Source organism: Tachyglossus aculeatus, chromosome 21 (assembly GCF_015852505.1).
Source record: "Tachyglossus aculeatus isolate mTacAcu1 chromosome 21, mTacAcu1.pri, whole genome shotgun sequence".
Taxonomy (NCBI): Eukaryota; Metazoa; Chordata; class Mammalia; order Monotremata; family Tachyglossidae; genus Tachyglossus; species Tachyglossus aculeatus.
Genome location: NC_052086.1, coordinates 14,469,290 through 14,487,449, shown reverse-complemented (window position 1 = coordinate 14,487,449; position 18,160 = coordinate 14,469,290). Strand labels below are relative to the sequence as shown.

The 18,160-nt window shown below is 56.1% G+C and overlaps 1 protein-coding gene across 1 annotated transcript in view; it reads right to left on the bottom strand.

Annotated features, from left to right (window-relative positions):
- The window catches only part of FBXL19 (F-box and leucine rich repeat protein 19), a 29,324-nt gene extending 11,951 nt beyond the window's left edge, over nt 1–17,373 (bottom strand). Inside the window, 8 exon segments of the mRNA XM_038763393.1 lie at nt 4,066–4,304; nt 4,306–4,578; nt 5,102–5,134; nt 5,803–6,015; nt 6,186–6,272; nt 8,656–8,799; nt 14,747–14,947; nt 17,205–17,373. Coding sequence (XP_038619321.1) covers nt 4,066–4,304; nt 4,306–4,578; nt 5,102–5,134; nt 5,803–6,015; nt 6,186–6,272; nt 8,656–8,799; nt 14,747–14,923 — 1,166 coding nt within the window. The 5' untranslated portion in view covers nt 14,924–14,947; nt 17,205–17,373.
- Between the last annotated feature and the right edge of the window lie 787 nt (nt 17,374–18,160).

Here is an 18,160-nt window from a genome sequence, read left to right as displayed (position 1 = left end):
GCCCCCCTTCCCGCCTCCCCGCCGGCACTCCGCTCCAGAGCTGGCCCCCAATGGTGGCTCGCTCTGCAGTGCAACGGTCAATAATAATCAATCAATCGTATTTATTGAGCGCTTACTGTGTGCAGAGCACTGTACTAAGCGCTTGGGAAGTACAAGTTGGCCACGTATAGAGACGGTCCCTACCCAATAGTGTGCTCACAGTCTAAAAGACTAATAATAATAACAACTCTGGTATTTAAGCACTATATGCCAGGCGCAGGCCCGGGACTCAGCGGGGTTCAAATCCTGCCTCTGTCCCTCACAGGCTGGGTGACCTTGGGTGAGTCATTTCACTTCCCTGGGCCCCAGTGACCTCGTCCATAAATGGGGAGGAAGACTGTAAGCCCCATGGGGGGCAACCTGATCACCTAGTGTCTACCCCGGTGCTCAGAACGGTGCTTGGCACATAGTAAGCGCTCTGCATCATCATCAGTGGATTGTCTCTCTCCACTTAGAATCGAATCAATAAATACGATTGATGATGATCATCATCATCATCATCAATCGTATTTATTGAGCGCTTACTGTGTGCAGAGCACTGTACCAAGCGCTTGGGAAGTCCAAGTTGGCAACGTATAGAGACGGTCCCTACCCAACAGTGGGCTCACAAGTGCTCAATAAATATGATTGATTGATTGATTAACAAATGCCATCATTCATTCAATCGCACTTATTCATTCATTCAATCGTATTTATTGAGCGCTTCCTGTGTGCAGAGCACTGGACTAAGCGCTTGGGAAGTCCAAGCTGGCAACAGATAGAGACGGTCCTTACCCAACAGTGGGCTCACAGTCTAGAAGGGGGAGACAGTCATCATTATTATTATTATTATTTACTATTATTAAAATGAGGAGCCCGTTGTTGGGTAGGGGACCGTCTCCATATGTTGCCAACTTGCCCTTCCCGAGCGCTTAGTACAGTGCTCTGCGCACAGTAAGCGCTCAATAAATACGGCTGAATGAATGAATACTACGCGCTGGGGTGGACACAAGCAAATCGGGTCGGACGTAGTCCCTGTCGTTCATTCATTCCATTCATTAAGCGCTTAATAAATGCCGTCAATCAATCAATCAATCGTATTTATTGAGCGCTTACTGTGTGCAGAGCACTGTACTAAGCGCTTGGGAAGTACAAGTTGGCAACATATAGACTATTACTATTATTACCCCCTCACCCGTCCTCCCCGAGAGTCGACCGCCACCAGTCCCTCTTGGACCGAGGCGGTGATGCTCAGAGCGGCGGCTGGCCAGGACCTCCCCCGGGCGATGTTATCGGTCAATCGGTGGTATTTATTGAGCGCTTACTGTGTGCGGAGCACTGGGAAGTCCAAGTTGGCGACATGTAGAGACGATCCCTACCCAACAACGGGCTCACAGTCTAGAAGGAACTGTTACAGCAGACGAGTCACCAAACCCGCTCTCGAGAAAAAGAATCACAGGTTCCCCAGGACCACGGTCCTACCGTTGGTTTCTGGTCCTTAGTACGCACTCAATAATAATAATAATAATGATGGTATTTATTAAGTGCTTACTATGTGCAAAGCACTGTTCTAAGCGCTGGGGAGGTTACAAGGTGATCAGGTGGTCCCACGGGGGGCTCACAGTCTTCACCCCCATTTTACAGATGAGGGAGCTGAGGCCCAGAGAAGTGAAGTGACTCGCCCAAAGTCACACAGCTGACAGCTGGCGGAGCCGGGATTTGAACCCATGACCTTGGACTCCAAAGCCCACGCTCTTTCCACTGAGCCACGCTGCTTCGATAAATACGATTCATTCATTCATTCAGTCGTATTTAGTGAGCGCTTACTGTGTGCAGAGCACTGTACTAAGCGCTTGGGAAGTACGATTGCGTGACCGATCCCTTCAGAGCCTGCACAGAGCTCTGGCACAGTTTAGTTTGGACCTACCGGCCTCCACTGTCTGGCAAGAGCGCCTTATAGTTTCCTCTCACAAGCGCCTAGTACAGTGCTCTACACACAGTAAGCGCTCAATAAATACCACTGAGTGAGTGAACCCTTCGGAAGCTAGAGGGATCTGTCTTCGGTGCCAAAGTCACTTCGGCCATAGTTTAATTTGGGTCTTCTGGCCTCTGTCGTCTAAGATGAGTGCGTTACGGTGTCCTCTCCCTGTCCCGCATGGGGCTCACAGTCTTAATCCCCATTTTACAGATGAGGGAACTGAGGCACAGAGCAGTAAAGTGACTCGCCCAAAGTCACACAGCTGACAGCTGGCGGAGCCGGGATTTGAACCCATGACCTCTGACTCCAAAACCCATGCTCTATCCACTGAGCCACGCTGCTTCGATAAATACGATTGCGTGACCGATCCCTTCAGAGGCTGCACAGAGCTCTGGCACAGTTTAGTTTGGACCTACCAGCCTCCACTGTCTGGCAAGAGCGCCTTATAGTTTCCTCTCACAAGCGCCTGGTACAGTGCTCTGCACACAGTAAGCGCTCAATAAATACCACTGAGTGAACCCTTCGGAAGCTAGAGGGATCTGTCTTTGGTGCCAAAGTCACTTCAGCCATAGTTTAATTTGTATCTTCTGGCCTCTGTCGTCTGGCATGAGTGCGTTACGGCGTCCTCTGTGAGCCCGCTGTTGGGTAGGTACCGTCTCTATATGTTGCCGACTTGTCCTTCCCAAGCACTTAGTACAGTGCTCTGCACACAGTAAGCGCTCAATAAATACGACTGAATAAATGAATGAGCGTGTGACCTTCCGCGTCGCCCTCGCCCTTGGATTTCCTCCCTTTTCCCACCTCTTTCTCAGCCCCACGGCACTTCTGAGAAGCAGCGTGGCTCAGGGGAAAGAGGTCATGGGTTCGAATCCCAGCTCCGCCAATTGTCAGCTGTGTGACTTTTCGGCAAGTCACTTCACTTCTCTGGGCCTCAGTTACCTCATCTGTAAAAAACGGCGATAAAGACTGAGCCCCCCACCTTGGGACAACCTGATCACCTTGTAACCTCCCCAGCACTTAGAACAGTGCTTTGCACATAGTAAGCGCTTAATAAATGCCATTATTATTATTATTATCCTGTCCATAGCCGTCATTTATTTACAATAACGGCTGCCTGCCCCTCTAAACTGTAAGCTCGTTGTGGGCAGGGAACGTGTCAGCCCACTCTGTTCGGCTGTACTCTCCCTAAAGCCTAGTGCAGTGCTCCACAACACGGTAAGCGCTCAATAAATACCACCGATTGACCGATAACATCGCCCGGGGGAGGTCCTGGCCAGCCGCCGCTCTGAGCATCACCGCCTCAGTCCAGGAGGGACTGGTGGCGGTCGACTCTCGGGGAGGACGGGTGAGGGGGTAATAATAGTAATAGTAATGGTAACAGTAAGCGCTTAGTACAGTGCTCTGCACACAGTAAGCGCTCAATAAATACGATTGATGATAATAGTCTATATTTTGCCAACTTGTACTTCCCAAGCGCTTAGTACAGTGCTCTGCACACAGTAAGCGCTCAATAAATACGATTGATGATAACAGTCTATATGTTGCCAACTTGTACTTCCCAAGCGCTTAGTCCAGTGCTCTGCACACAGTAAGCGCCCAATAAATACGATCGATTGATTGATGGCATTTATTAAGCGCTTACTATGTGCCAAGCACTGTTCTAAGCGCCGGGGAGGTTACAAGGTGATGAGGGTGTCCCACGGGGGGCTCCCAGTCTTCACCCCCATTTTCCAGATGAGGGAACCGAGGCCCGGAGAAGTGAAGGGACTTGCCCAAAGTCACCCAGCTGACAGTTGGCGGGGCCGGGACTCGAACCCGTGACGTCGGACCCCAAAGCCCGGGCTCTTTCCACCGAGCCACGCGGACTCCCGGCGGGCTGCCCTGAGTACCGCGTTCCAGTCGGGTCCGCTGCCCGCCCTTCGCGGCGGCCCGTAGGAGCGCAAGCGCTTGGGACGGCGTTCTGCGCAGAGGAAGCGCTCGATAAATATGATCGATCGATCGATCGATTGATCGAGTTGGAGGGCCCGCCCGCCCCGCCGGGACGCGGCCCGGCTGCCGGGACCACTCACCATCGGCTCCAGGTGCGGCAGACGCGCATGCAGACGCACAGGTCCCGGGGCCCCAGGTGCTGGAAGATCCGGAGCCAGGCCGCCCGGGGCAGGGGGTGGTCGGGCCCCGCCGCCAAGGGCAGCGTGTCGGGCTCGGGGCTGCGGGGCGGGGGCCTCACCACGTGGCGCTCCAGCTGCGGGGGCCGCGGCGGCGGGGCCGGCCCCAGGGGCCAGCTCAGCAAGGGTCCCCCCCCCCCCGGGCCGCCAGGCCCGCCGCCCGCCTCGGTTCTCCTTCTCTCCCGAGTTGGCCCGGGGGGGCCGCCGCCCGTTGCGGGCCTCGCCGGGGGCCTCGTCCTCGCTCAGGGACGTGGCGGACGAGTCCGAGTCCGAGTCCGAGTCCGAGGAGGACGACGAGGTGTCCGGCACCCGCTCCAGGAGCTGACACATGCGCTTGAAGCGCTCCAGCTTCTCCCGCTGGGGCGACGGGGTCGGGGCCGCCGGGCCTTCGGGGGACGCCGAAGGGGGCTTCGGCTTCTGCCGGGGAAGGGAGAAGGCGGGGGCGGGCGGGGGGGAGCAGAGGAAAGGGAGGTCAGCAGGCCCGCCTCGCCTGGCCCGGCAACAGAAGGGAAACCGGGCCGTCCCTAGGGCTCGGGCCGGCGGGGAGCGGGGCCGTAGGGGAAAGAGCCACCTACTCCCCGCCTCCTGACCCTTCTCCCCCGCTAACCTCGCCCCGACGGCCCCTCATCTCGGAGGAGAGACAAGGAGCGGGACGGCCGGGGGTCTCCCGGCTGCCTCGACCTCTAGCGCTCACCCCCACCCAGAGGCTTCCTGGCTCCCATCGGGCCCCGGCGGCCGCGGAAGAGGACGGTCGGTGGAGCAGGGAGAAGGGAGGAGGCGGCGAGGAGCCCGGCTAGCCCTTCGGCTTTCATTTCTCCTCCTCGCCCCCTGACTGGGGGCGGACCGGAGGGGGAGAGGCCGGGATCTGAGCCCCAGGACCCTCGTGGCACACGCAGACGGATGCCCTCTCCTAAGGACTACGGTCAGGCTCCACACTCACTTTCTTTAGGTGCTTCTCTCGTCCTCCTTTCACCTGCCGGGGTAGGTGGGTGGGGAAAGAGTCGAGGAGTAAAGAAATCCAATTAGACTCTCCGCTCCTACGGCATCCAGCTCTCTTACCCATCGCTCCCCACCGAGTCACTCTCCCGCCCTCCGGGTCAACTGGACCACGGATCCTGGAGTTCCCCCAGTCGATCGATGGCATTTATCGAGCGTCCCCCGCGTGCGGGGCACTGCGCTGGGCGCTTGGGAGAGCGCGGTGCCAAAGGGTCGGTAGACCCGGTCCCTGCCCACGAGGAGCTTACAGGCTAGAGGGTCCTGCTCCACGCTCCGGCCGGCTGGCTCCTTCCCGAGGAAAGGTCCTCGCTCCTCTCGCTCCCCGCGTTCTCTCTACCTTCCGGGCCTTCCCTCTCACCTCGGAAAGAAACGGAGTCCGCTCCCTCGCTCCCTTCTCTCCCAACCCGGCGCTTCTCTCCGGTTGTCGACCACCAGCCCTCCGGGATCGCTCCGGGATTCCCGCCCCACGACCCGCGCTTTCCCTCTGCGATGCTCCGGTTCCAGAATGGCAGCTCCCAGGCGTCCCCTTGGAAGTCCGCGTGCGGCCTCGCCTTCTCTCGTCCCTTCCACCCCCGTGGCACGGCATCCCCCCGGCGTCCCCCTCTCCGGCCGAGAGGCTGGCGAGCAAGGGTCCTCGCCCCTCACCTTCTTCCTAGGGGTGGGGGGCTCACTCCCGGCCTCTCGCTCCTTCCGCTTGTGGGGTCCGGGTCCGTCCTCCTGGGGGGCCCCCGGGGGGGGCGGCGCTTTGCGGCGGGGGAGGGGAAGGGGCGGCTCCTCCGTCAGCTTCCAACCGCCACCCAGTCCCGGCCCTTCCTCTCCGTTGTCGGCCCTTCGTCGGCCCGGCCCTTCCCCCGAGTCCTAGACGGGATGGGAAAAGAAGGGGCGATCGGCAAAGCGCCTTGCTCCGGTGACCCCCGCGGCCCGGGCTCTCCCGGCCGAGCCCAAGCGGTCCCGGCCCGCAGCTCCGCGGCCGGCCCGTCTCCTTCCCCTCCCTCTCCCCTTCCGCCTCGTCCGGATCGCCTTACTACCTTGCTGGTCCGGCCTTCACGAGTACAGCGAGGACATTCCCAGCAGTTGGGGATCTCCGTGTTAATGACACCCTCAGCTTTCCCCATCTGCAAGGAGAGAGACAGGGAGAGACGGATGGATGGAGGCGAACCCAAGAGAGTCTGCCCTCTTTTATAATAATAATAATAATAATGGCATTTATTAAGCACTTACTATGTGCAAAGCACTGTTCTAAGCGCTGGGGAGGTTACAAGCTGATCAGGTTGTCCCCCGGGGGGCTCACAGTCTTAATCCCCATTTTACAGATGAGGTAACTGAGGCCCAGAGAAGTGAAGTGACTTGCCCAAGGTCACGCAGCTGACCTGTGGTGGAGCCGAGATTTGAACCCATGACCTCTGACTCCAAAGCCTGGGCTCTTGCCACTGAGCCACGCTGCTTCTCTGCTTCTTTTAGACTGTGAGCCCACTGCTGGGTAGGGACTGTCTCTATATGTTGCCAATTTGGACTTCCCAAGAGCTTAGTACAGTGCTCTGCACATAGTAAGCGCTCAATAAATACGATTGATGATGATAATCAGAATAACTGTGCTTGGGTTGAAAGCGCTTTTAAGCACTTAAAGGGCTCCTAAGGGCTGACCGCCGTGCTAAGCAGGGACTTTGTCTCATATATTGTGCTCTTCCATTCATTCATTTCATTCAGTTGTATTTATCGAGCACTTACTGGGTGCCAAGCACTGTACTAAGTGCTTGGGAGAGTACAATTTATTTTATTTATTTATTTATTTATTTATTTATTTATTTATCTATTTATTTTATTTTGTTAATACGTTTGGTTTTGTTCTCTGTCTCCCCCTTTTAGACTGTGAGCCCACTGTTGGGTAGGGATTGTCTCTATATGTTGCCAACTTGGACTTCCCAAGCGCTTAGTACAGTGCTCTGCACACAGTAAGCGCTCAATAAATACGATTGATTGATTGATACAATACTACAACACATTCCCTGCCCACAACGAGCTTGCAGTCCCAAGTGCTTAGTGCAGTGCTCAGAACATGGTAAGCGCTCAATAAATACGACTGACTGACTACCTAAGCCCTGGGATGATGATGATAATAATAATGATGGCACTTATTAAGCACTTACTATGTGCAAAGCACCGTTCAAAGTGCTGGGGAGGTTACAAGGTGATCAGGTTGTCCCAAGGGGGGCTCACAGTCTTCATCCTCATTTTACAGATGAGGTAACTCAGGCACAGAGAAGTTAAGTGACTGAACAATAATAATAGTAATAATGATGGCATTTGTTAAGCACTTAGTATGTGCAAAACACTGTTCTAAGCGCTGGGGTGGATACGAGGTAATCAGATTGTCCCACGTGGGGCTCACAGTCTTAATCCCCATTTTAAAGACGAGGTAACGGAGGCACAGAGAAGTTAAGTGACTTAACAATAATAATAATAATAATAATGATGGCATTTGTTAAGCGCTTACTATGTGCAAAACACCGTTCTAAGTGCTGGGGTGGATACGAGGTAATCAGATTGTCCCACGTGGGGCTCACAGTCTTAATCCCCATTTTAAAGATGAGGTAACTGAGGCACAGAGAAGTTAAGTGACTGAACAATAATAATAATAATAATGATGGCATTTGTTAAGCACTTACTACGTGCAAAACACTGTTCTAAGCACTGGGGTGGATACGAGGTAATCAGATTGTCCCACGTGGGGCTCACAGTCTTAATCCTCATTCTAAAGATGAGGTAACGGAGGCACAGAGAAGTTAAGTGACTGAACAATAATAATAATAATGATGGCATTTGTTAAGCGCTTACTACGTGCAAAACGCTGTTCTAAGCGCTGGGGTGGATACGAGGTAATCAGATTGTCCCAAGTGGGGCTCACGGTCTTAATCCCCATTTTCCAGATGAGGTAACTGAGGCCCAGAGAAGTGAAGTGACTTGCCCAAGGTCACACAGCCAACAAGTGGCAGAGGCAGGATTAGAACCCATGACCTCTGACTCCCGAGCCCGGGCTCTTTCCACTGAGCCGCGCTGCAGTGGGTAGATACGGGACCATCAGGTGGGACACGGTCCCTGCCCCTCACGGGCTTATATTCTCAGGGAGAGGGACAACAGGTATTCATCATCATCAATCGTATTTATTGAGCGCTTACTATGTGCAGAGCACCGTACTAAGCGCTTGGGAAGTACAAATTGGCAACATATAGAGGCAGTCCCTACCCAACAGCGGGCTCACAGTCTAAAAGTATTAAATCCCCATTTTACAGACGAGGAAACCGGAGCTCGGAGAAGTAAAGCGCCTCGCCCAAGGTCGCACGGCGGACAAGTGGCGGAGCCGGGATTGGGATCCAAGTCCCGGGACTCTTCCCACTCGGCCCCCCTTGCCTCCCCGTACTCCCGGCCCAAACCCAGTTCCTCTTTCCCCTCTCCGGCCCCCCGGGACGCGGTCCTCGGGGCCCCCCGGGGGATCCTCACCTTGAGGCAGCCCGGGTGGACGATCTCATTGCAGATTGTGCACTCCATGAGGCTCAGCGTGAATTTCTCCTCCTCTCCCTCCACCGTGTCCTCCTTCCCTGCCTCCCCACACAGCAGGCAGACAGCTGTGTGGGGCAACACCGGCTGCGGGTGGGGGGAGAAAAACAGGGGCTTTTTGGGAGCCGCTCCTCGAGCCCGGCTGGCCGAGGGCCGAGGAGGGACAGAGCCCCATCAGCGCCTTCGGTTAGAATCATAATAATAATAATGACGGCATTTATTAAGCGCTTACTATGTGCAAAGAGCTAGTCTAAGCGCTGGGGAGGTTACAGGGTGATCAGGTTGTCCCACAGGGGGGCTCACAGTCTTCATCCCCATTTTCCAGGTGAGGTCACTGAGGCCCAGAGAAGTGGCTTGCCCCATGTCACACAGCTGACAATGGACGGAGCTGGGATTTGAACCCATGACGTCTGACTCCAAAGCCCCGGCTCTTTTCCACTGAGCCACGCTGCTTCTCAGCTGCTTCTTGGGAGGGGAAGCAGGCAAAAGTTGGGGAGGACAGTGGGACCCGGATGGCTCTGGGGTGGGGGATTGCAAAGTCCAGCTGGTCCCGGGACGGAGGATCCCAGGGGCCCTGGGAGAGGCCTTGGTGGCCGAGTTTGGGAGAAGGAGTGCGAGATGAACGCCGGACTTCGGCCGACTTCGGAGACAGAGGCAGCAAAGCAGCTGGTGACTACAACCGATTTTCTCGGGGGAGGAAAGAGCTAAGTGGGGGGTAGAAAGATGCAACGGGAGTTCAATCATTCATTCAATCGTATTAATTGAGCACTTACTGTGTGCAGAGCATCGTGCTAAGCGCTTGGGAAGCCCAAGTTGGCAACATATAGAGACGGTCCCCTACCCAACAACGGGCTCACAGTCTAGAAGGGGGAGACAGACAAGGAAACAAAACATGTGGACAGGTGTCGAGTCATCAGAACAAGTAGAAATAAAGCCAGATGCACATCATTATGTTGCCAATTTGTACGTCCCAAGCGCTCAGTACAGTGCTCTGCACACAGTAAGCGCTCAATAAATACGATTGATGATGATGATGATCATTGAGGAGGGGAGGGAAAAGGCAACGAGGGGGAGAGGGCGATGTCTCCAAGCTAGAGATTTTCAGGGAGGGGGAATTTCAGGGGAAGCGAGAGAGCAGGGACCCCAAAATTCACCGGCTCTGGAACGCCCCTGGCTTTAGAGATTCTGGTGGGTAACGGATTCCGGATAATCTACAGATGGCTTCCCGGTCACGGCCCCTTCACGGGGGCGCAAGGAACAGCGTGTGGAGCACGAAAATGTTGCCTCTTTTTTTATCGCTTAGAACGCTACACTCTCTCAGGACCCGCTGAAGGCCAAGAGCCAGAAACCGGGTCTGAAAGGAGGCCCCGTCCCTAATGGAGCACTCCCCCTTCCACCGAAGCCGACGCCGGAGAGACGTGCGGGAAAACGGCAAGGAAACGCTGTGGGTTCTCAGGGTTCCTTTGGGACAGTGTGTGACACATAGTAAGCGCTTAACAAATGCCATTAAAAAAAAGAAAGAAGAAACAGAAGAACTTCCAGCAACTCAGTGTTGAGTTGTGACTGGTTCTAGGGAAGAGTATCACCGACAGTCTAGTCTGGGCCAGGCCCGGCCTTCAGATCCCAACACCTACAAGCCCCGTGAAGACCGGACGGGGTAATAATAATAATAATGATGGCATTTATTAAGCGCTTACTGTGTGCCAAGCACTGTTCTAAGCGCTGGGGAGGTTACAAGGTGACCAGGTTGTCCCACGTGGGGCTCACGGTCTTAATCCCCATTTTACCCACGAGGGAACTGAGGCCCAGAGAAGTGAAGTGACTAGCCCAAAGTCGCACAGCTGACAAGTGGCGGAGCCGGGATTTGAACCCACGACCTCTGACTCCAAAGCCCATGCTGTTTTCCAGTGAGCGAGGCCCCGAGCCCCCAGGGCCAGGCCAAAGCCCAAGCCCACCTGGTTGGACCGGAGTTGAATTTGGCCACTTCCCCGCAATCCCGCTTTTTGGGATGCCGCTGAACGGATGTTGAATTGGCTAATAATAATAATAAGAGAAGCGGCGTGGTTCAGTGGGAAGAGCCCGGGCTTTGGAGTCAGAGGTCATGGGTTCAAATCCCGGCTCCGCCAATTGTCAGCTGTGTGGCTTTGGGGCGAGCCACTTCACTTCTCTGGGCCTCAGTTCCCTCCTCTGTCAAATGGTGATTAAGACTGTGAGCCCCACGTGGGACAACCCGATCACCTTGTATCCCCCCCGGCGCTTAGAACAGTGCTTTGCACAGAGTAAGCGCTTAACAAATACCGTCATCATTATTAATAATAATAATTTAGTATGGTGCGTGTTAAGGGCGCTTAACAAATACCGTCATCATTATTAATAATAATAATATATTATGGTGCGTGTTAAGGGCTTTCGATGTGCCAAGCGCTGGGGCAGATACAAGTTGGGTAGGGACTGTCTCTGTATGTTGCCAATTTGTACTTCCCAAGCGCTTAGTCCAGTGCTCTGCACACAGTAAGCGCTCAATAAATACGATTGATGATGATGATACAAGTTAATCTGGTTGGACACAGTCCGCGTCCTACCCGGGGCTCACGGTCTTAAGAAAGCAGAAGGGCAGCACAGCCTGGAAGCAGATTGTGGGCCACTTTCAGTTGCGCGGTGTTCCGGTACTGGACGCCAACTGGGCTGGGCTAGACCCCTACAGGCCCAGGACCAGGCCAGCTTGGGTCCTCCTCGACGTCCAGCCTGGGCCGAGCATTCCCGAGCATTCCAGGGGCTGGGAGAGGCCGGGCCCCCCAAATAATAATGATGGCATTTGTTAAGCGCTTACTCTGTGTGAAGCACTGTTCTAAGCGCTGGGGGGGATACAAGGTGATCAGGGCGTCCCACGTGGGGCTGACAGTCTTCACCCCCATGTTACAGATGAGGTAACTGAGGCTCAGAGAAGTTGTGTGACTTGGGCCCCCCAAATAATAATGATGGCATTTGTTAAGCGCTTACTCTGTGTGAAGCACTGTTCTAAGCGCTGGGGGGGATACAAGGTGATCAGGGTGTCCCACGTGGGGCTGACAGTCTTCACCCCCATGTTACAGATGAGGTAACTGAGGCTTAGAGAAGTTCTGTGACTTGCCCAAGGTCACCCAGCAGACTTGCGGCGGAGCCGGGATTCGAACCCATGCCCTCCGACTCCCAAGCCTGGGGTCTTTCCACTGAGCCACACTGCTTCTGGCCAGGCTCAGCTGCCCTGGGGCGCCCGCCTCCGGGCCTCCTCCTGGTTTGGGGCCGAGGGGTCTGCCGGGCCTAGTAATAATAATTATTACGGCATTTGTTAAGTGCTGTCTACGTGCCAGGCACTGTACTAAGCACTGGGGTGGAGACAAGCGAATCGGGTTGGACATCATCATCATCATCATTAACCAGAGAAGCAGCGTGGCTCAGTGGAAAGAGCCCTGGCTTTGGAGTCAGAGGTCATGGGTTCAAATCCCGCCTCCGCCAATTGTCAGCTGTGTGACTTTGGGCAAGTCACTTCACTTCCCTGTGCCTCAGTGACCTCATCTGGAAAATGGGGGTGAAGACTGTGAGCCCCCCGTGGGACAACCCGATCACCTTGTAACCTCCCCAGCGCTTAGAACAGTGCCTTGCACCTAGTAAGCGCTTAATAAATGCCATCATTATTATTATTGTCATCATCAATCGTATTTATTGAGCGCTTACTGTGTGCAGAGCACTGTACTAAGCGCTTGGGAAGTACAAGTTGAACACAGTCCCTGTCCCACGTGGGGCTCATTTCCCATTTTCCAGAGGAGGTAACCGAGGCCCAGAGAAGTAAAGTGACTTGCCCAAGGTAGGGGAGCCGGGATTAGGACCCATGAACCTGTGACTCCCGGGCTGGTGCTCTATCCAATAGGCCACGCTGCTTCTCTTTTGGGGGGGTCCCGGCGACCCTGGAGGGGAACCACCAGGCCCGTGTGAACTCCACAGTCACGAGTCCTTTTAGACTGTAAGCCCACTGTTGGGTAGGGACCGTCTCTAGATGTTGCCAACTTGGACTTCCCAAGCGCTTAGTACAGTGCTCTGCACACAGTAAGCGCTCAATAAATACAATTGATTGATTGATTGAGTCCTTTTAGACTGTGAGCCCACTGTTGGGTAGGGACCGTCTCTATATGTTGCCCACTTGGACTTCCCAAGCGCTTAGTCCAGTGCTCTGCACACAGTAAGCGCTCAATAAATACGATTGATTGATTGATTGAGTCCTTTTAGACTGTGAGCCCACTGTTGGGTAGGGACTGTCTCTATATGTTGCCCACTTGGACTTCCCAAGCGCTTAGTACAGTGCTCTGCACACAGTAAGCGCTCAATAAATACGATTGATTGATTGATTGAGTCCTTTTAGACTGTGAGCCCACTGTTGGGTAGGGACCGTCTCTATATGTTGCCCACTTGGACTTCCCAAGCGCTTAGTCCAGTGCTCTGCACACAGTAAGCGCTCAATAAATACGATTGATTGATTGATTGAGTCCTTTTAGACTGTGAGCCCACTGTTGGGTAGGGACTGTCTCTACATGTTGCCAACTTGGACTTCCCAAGTGTGCACACAGTAAGCGCTCAATAAATACGACTGATTGATTGACTAGGCAATGCTCCTGGAAGAGGCTCCCTTTCTAGTCCCGACCAGCCTCTGGGTCGGCTGGTAGCCCCCGGTTTGGACTGGGGGAGGTTGAGTCGGGAAACCCGGCCCGCGAGGAGCCCTGAGAGAAAGGTCTCGTAAGCCCGCGGGAGCGGGGAAGAGCCCCGGCAACTGACTATGTAGTGAGCCACACCAACCGCAACCACGGCGGCCGGCCCTGGGAGCGGCCCATTCACTGCCGGGGAGGCGACCACCTCCAGCAGCTAGCTATCAATCAATCAATCAATGAATCGTATTTATTGAGCGCTTACTATGTGCAGAGCACTGTACTAAGCGCTTGGGAAGTACAAATTGGCATCACATAGAGACAGTCCCTACCCAACAGTGGGCTCACAGTCTAAAAGGGGGAGACAGAGAACAGAACCAAACATACCAACAAAATAAAATAAGTAGGATAGAAATGTACAAGTAAAATAAATAAATAAATAAATAAACAGAGTAATAACGGCGCAACTTTAACAAAACCCTAATTGCCCGTCAAATAGCAAAACTCAAATATCAAGATTGTAGTTTCGAAAGCAGTGACTGGACTGGCATCATCCCTGTTGCCTGTTCCCTTCTAGACTGTGAGCCCCTTGTTGGGTAGGGACCGTCTCTAGATGTTGCCGACTTGTACTTCCCAAGCGCTTAGTACAGTGCTCTGCCCACAGTAAGCGCTCAATAAATACGACTGAAGGAATGAACGAATGAATAATAATAATAATAAACTGTGGCATCTGTTAAGCACTTACTACGTGCCAGGCACTGAACTAAGCACTGGGGTAGATATAAGCAAATACGGTGTTCGGCACAGAGTAAGCGCTCAATAAATACGACTGAATGAATGACTGGTTGGCTGTCCCTGTCCCACATGGGGCTCACAGTCTTACTCCCCGTTTTACAGATGAGGGAACTGAGGCCCAGAAAAGCCAAGTGACTTGCCCGGGGACACACGGCAGACAAGGGGCAGAGCAGGGATTAGAACCCAGGCCCGGGCTCTATCCTTTAGACCACGCTGTTTCTCAACTGCAAAGGCCCCAAAGAGGCCCTGATTTGCCTGGGATGGGGCCGGGGGCAACGGTTCCCGAGGTTTGCCCTGGGATGGGAAGAGGAGCAAACGACGTCTGGGCCAAGCGAGCCCTCTCCGGTATTAGGAGTCGACTCCGCCGGCCAACCGGACCACCCGCCCCTAAAAAGAGCCGGTTCTGGGAAGCCGGGGGCGGCAACCAGGTGGAGCGAGGACAGCGTGGTTAGCTTCTCCGGGACGGAGAAGGGGGTGACACCGAACGGGGCCGACGGCAGCTGACCCGGCCGGTTCGAAGCCCCCAGTTCCCGGGAGGGGAGGGCAGGCCGGGATTCACTCACCGCGGTGCACTGGCGGAGCAGACACGACTGCTTCATGCGCCCGGGGCCCCCGAACTTCTTCATGTCACGGCAAAAGTGGCAGTCCCCGCACTCAGTGCGCACACACGCCCGGCAGCGCCGGCAGCGGGTTCGGCGTCGGCGCGCTCCGGCCCCCGGTCCCCGGCCGCTCGACGACATTGGGGGCGTCAGCAACGCCGAGGGCTGCGAGGGAAAGACGACGAACCGGTCAGAGGGGAGGCCGCCCGCCCATCCCGTCCTCGCTCCCATCCTCAGAGTCTCGGCATTCCCCGGCCTTGCCCCGACGCCCCGCACTTTCCGCCCCATCTCCGCCGCCGGCCGAGACTCTCCGGACCGCCCCGATGCCCCTTCCCTCGGAAGGTGGCAGCGGCGCTGGGAAACGGACCACCCCCCGCCCCCCGCTCTTCCTCACAGATCTGCTATTTTCCAGCGTTCCCAGATTCGACTCCTTGGCGCGCTCCTCCCGGATAAGGCCGGGGCAGCGCCAAGAAAGTTACCTCTGCCCCCGGATCTCCAAACGAGGGGCACTCCCCAACCCGCGACGCCCAGGTTCACCTCCAAGGTCCTTCCGATCCTAGTTGGCGATGGCCTGCTCTCTCTCCCACCGGGTTCCACACCTAGGTTCCGCCCCTACCGACTCGAGGGCTCTTCCCACGATCCGATGCTCAGGAATTCCCCCAAAACCCAAACCCTCCGAGAGAGATCCTCGGGCTTCTGGCAGGCCTAGATCTTCACACCAGCGTTTTCCCCGTGAGCCCCTGGGATGCCCGGCCCCTAGATTTAATCCCTCCTTCTTTCCCCCGCCCCGGCCCCAAGCATTCGTTCTACGCTCCCACCTTCCCTATCGTGTCGAGATGGTTCGGAGAAGTAAAAGGGGTCGTAAGACCCCGGCAATTCTCTGAATTCCCCTCTGCTCAGAAACACCCAACATCTCCCTCCAGGAGACTTCCAATATTCCCCCCGCCGGGGTTCTATCGATCGTCTACCGCCCCAAGTTTTCCAGATCTCCTTTCCTCAAGATCCATCTCCCACCCCGCCAACTGTCTAAGGATCCCCTTCCCTTGACCGCTAGATCCTTCAAGATCGCGAAACAATTTCCTCGGGACCCCACCCGGATTCCAGGAACCCACCCGGATGCCCCAATCCCATCCCCAGGTTTCCGCGACGCTCTGGATCCCTCGGGATCGCCTCACCTCCATTCCTACGGAATGAGCTGAGGGGGAAAGGCCCAAGAGAGAATTAGGTCGCAGGGGGGTAACAGTCGGGAATTTGGAGTTTTGCGGAATTCTGCCGGGTGTCCGAGTGGCCCAGGAGGACCACTCTCCCCCTTCTAGACTGTAAGCCCGCTGTGGGGTAGGGACCGTCTCTATATACTGCCAACTCGTACTTCCCAAGCTCCGCACACAGTAAGCGCTCAATAAATACGACCGACTGAACGAATGCCCATTCTGCTGGGCGATGATGCTGATGGTGATGATGATGGCACTTATTAAGCGCTTACTACGTGCAAGGCACTGTTCTAAGCGCTGGGGAGGTTACAAGGTGATCGGGTTGTCCCACGGGGCAGGGCTCACGGTCTTCACCCCCCTTTTCCAAGTGAGGAAACTGAGGCCCAGAAAAGTGAAGTGACTTGCCCAAAGTCACCCAGCTAATTGGCCCGCGACCTCTGACTCCAAAGCCCGTGCTCTCTCAATCATCAATCGTATTTATTGAGCGCTTACTGTGTGCGGGGCACTGTACTGAGCCACACTGCTTCTCCGGTGCTCGCCCAGGAGGCCCACCTCTGACCCCCCCCCGGGAGGGACCCCCGAGGGACCCCAACTTGTCCTTCCCAAGCGCTTAGTCCAGTGCTCTGCACACAGTCAGCGCTCAATCAATACGATTGATGATGATGACGAGGTTGGATCCTGAATGGGGGGAGCTCTCCGATGCTGTCTATGTTGCCAATTTGTACTTCCCAAGCGCTTAGTCCAGTGCTCTGCACATAGTAAGCGCTCAATAAATACGATTGATGATGATGATGATGCGACGTCTCTCCCCCTTCTAGACTGCGAGCCCACTGTTGGGCTGGGCCCGTCTATGTTGCCAGCTTGTCCTTCCCAAGCGCTTAGTCCAGCGCTCAGCACGCAGCCACATGTCTGCTGTGTGACCTTGGGCAAGTCACTTCTCTGAGCCTCAGTTCCCCCATCTGTAAAACGGGGGGGGGGGGGGAGACTGGGAGCCCCACGTGGGACAACCTGATCCCCTGGTATCTCTGGGCCTCAGTTCCCTCATCTGTAAAACGGGGGTGAAGACTGGGGGCCTCACGTGGGACAACCTGATCACCTTGTGCACCCCCCAGCTCTTAGAACAGTGCTTCGCACATAGTAAGCGCTTAATAAATGCCATCACCAGTCAGCGCTCAGTCAATATGATGCGATGGATGGAGGGATGGACCCACCTCATATGTGTCCCAGGAGCCATCTCTCCCCTCTTGGCAGCTCCCGGTGGGTCGTCGGCCATCGGCGGGGGGTGGAGGGCACTGGGGGCTCAGGAGGCAGGGGGCCACGACCCCCGGGGATCCCACGGCCGCGGGGGGATGGGGGAGACGACCCTCCCCTCCGGCCCTGATGCTGGCTTTCCAGGAGGGTCCCTCCTTGGGGTGAGGGGGGGGGGCGGCTCAGCCCCCCAAGTCGGTGGGTTCAAGTCTTTGGAGGGGGAGGTCGCCTTGGCAACGGGGAGGCCCACCACCCACCCCTCGATTTGGGGGGGTTCAAACTCTCCCCGGCCCCTTGGAGTTGCCCCCCAACTGGGGCCTGGGGGGGGGGCGGGGGAGGGGGGGGGGTCCGGGCCCCCCCTCCCCCCTCCCCGGTTTTCGGGTGCCGCCCCCCCTACTCCTCCCGGGGAGAGGGGAGGGGGGGGGTCCGGGCAACCTCCCCCCCTCCCCCCCAACCCCCAGCCCGTCCCCCTCCCCTCCAAAGCGTGGAAGGGGAGGGGAGGGGGGGTGCCCAAGCTACTCCGGCCTCCCCCGAGGGGGGGATTGATTGGAATCGATTGGTATTAAAGAAAAAGAGCCCCCCCAAAATGAAGGGAAGGGGAGGGGGCAGTTGGGGTGTCGTTGCTGCGGCGGCCCCCGGCCGCCTCTCTCATCCCTCCTCAGCTCCTTCCTCCTTCCTCCTCTCCACCCCCTCCTCCTCCTCCTCCTCCCTCCTTCTCCCACGGCAACCCCCCCCCCCGCGCTCCTTGAGCCGCCCGGGCCGCGGGGCACGACGGGAGTTGTAGTCCCCGCGCGCCGCGGCCGCCATAGCGATGGATGGAACACCGGGGGCGGCCGGGACTACAACCAAGATGGCGGCGCGCGGGGGACGCAGGACGCCGGGAGTCGTGGTCCGCGCCCCGTCGGGGCACGCGGGCCGC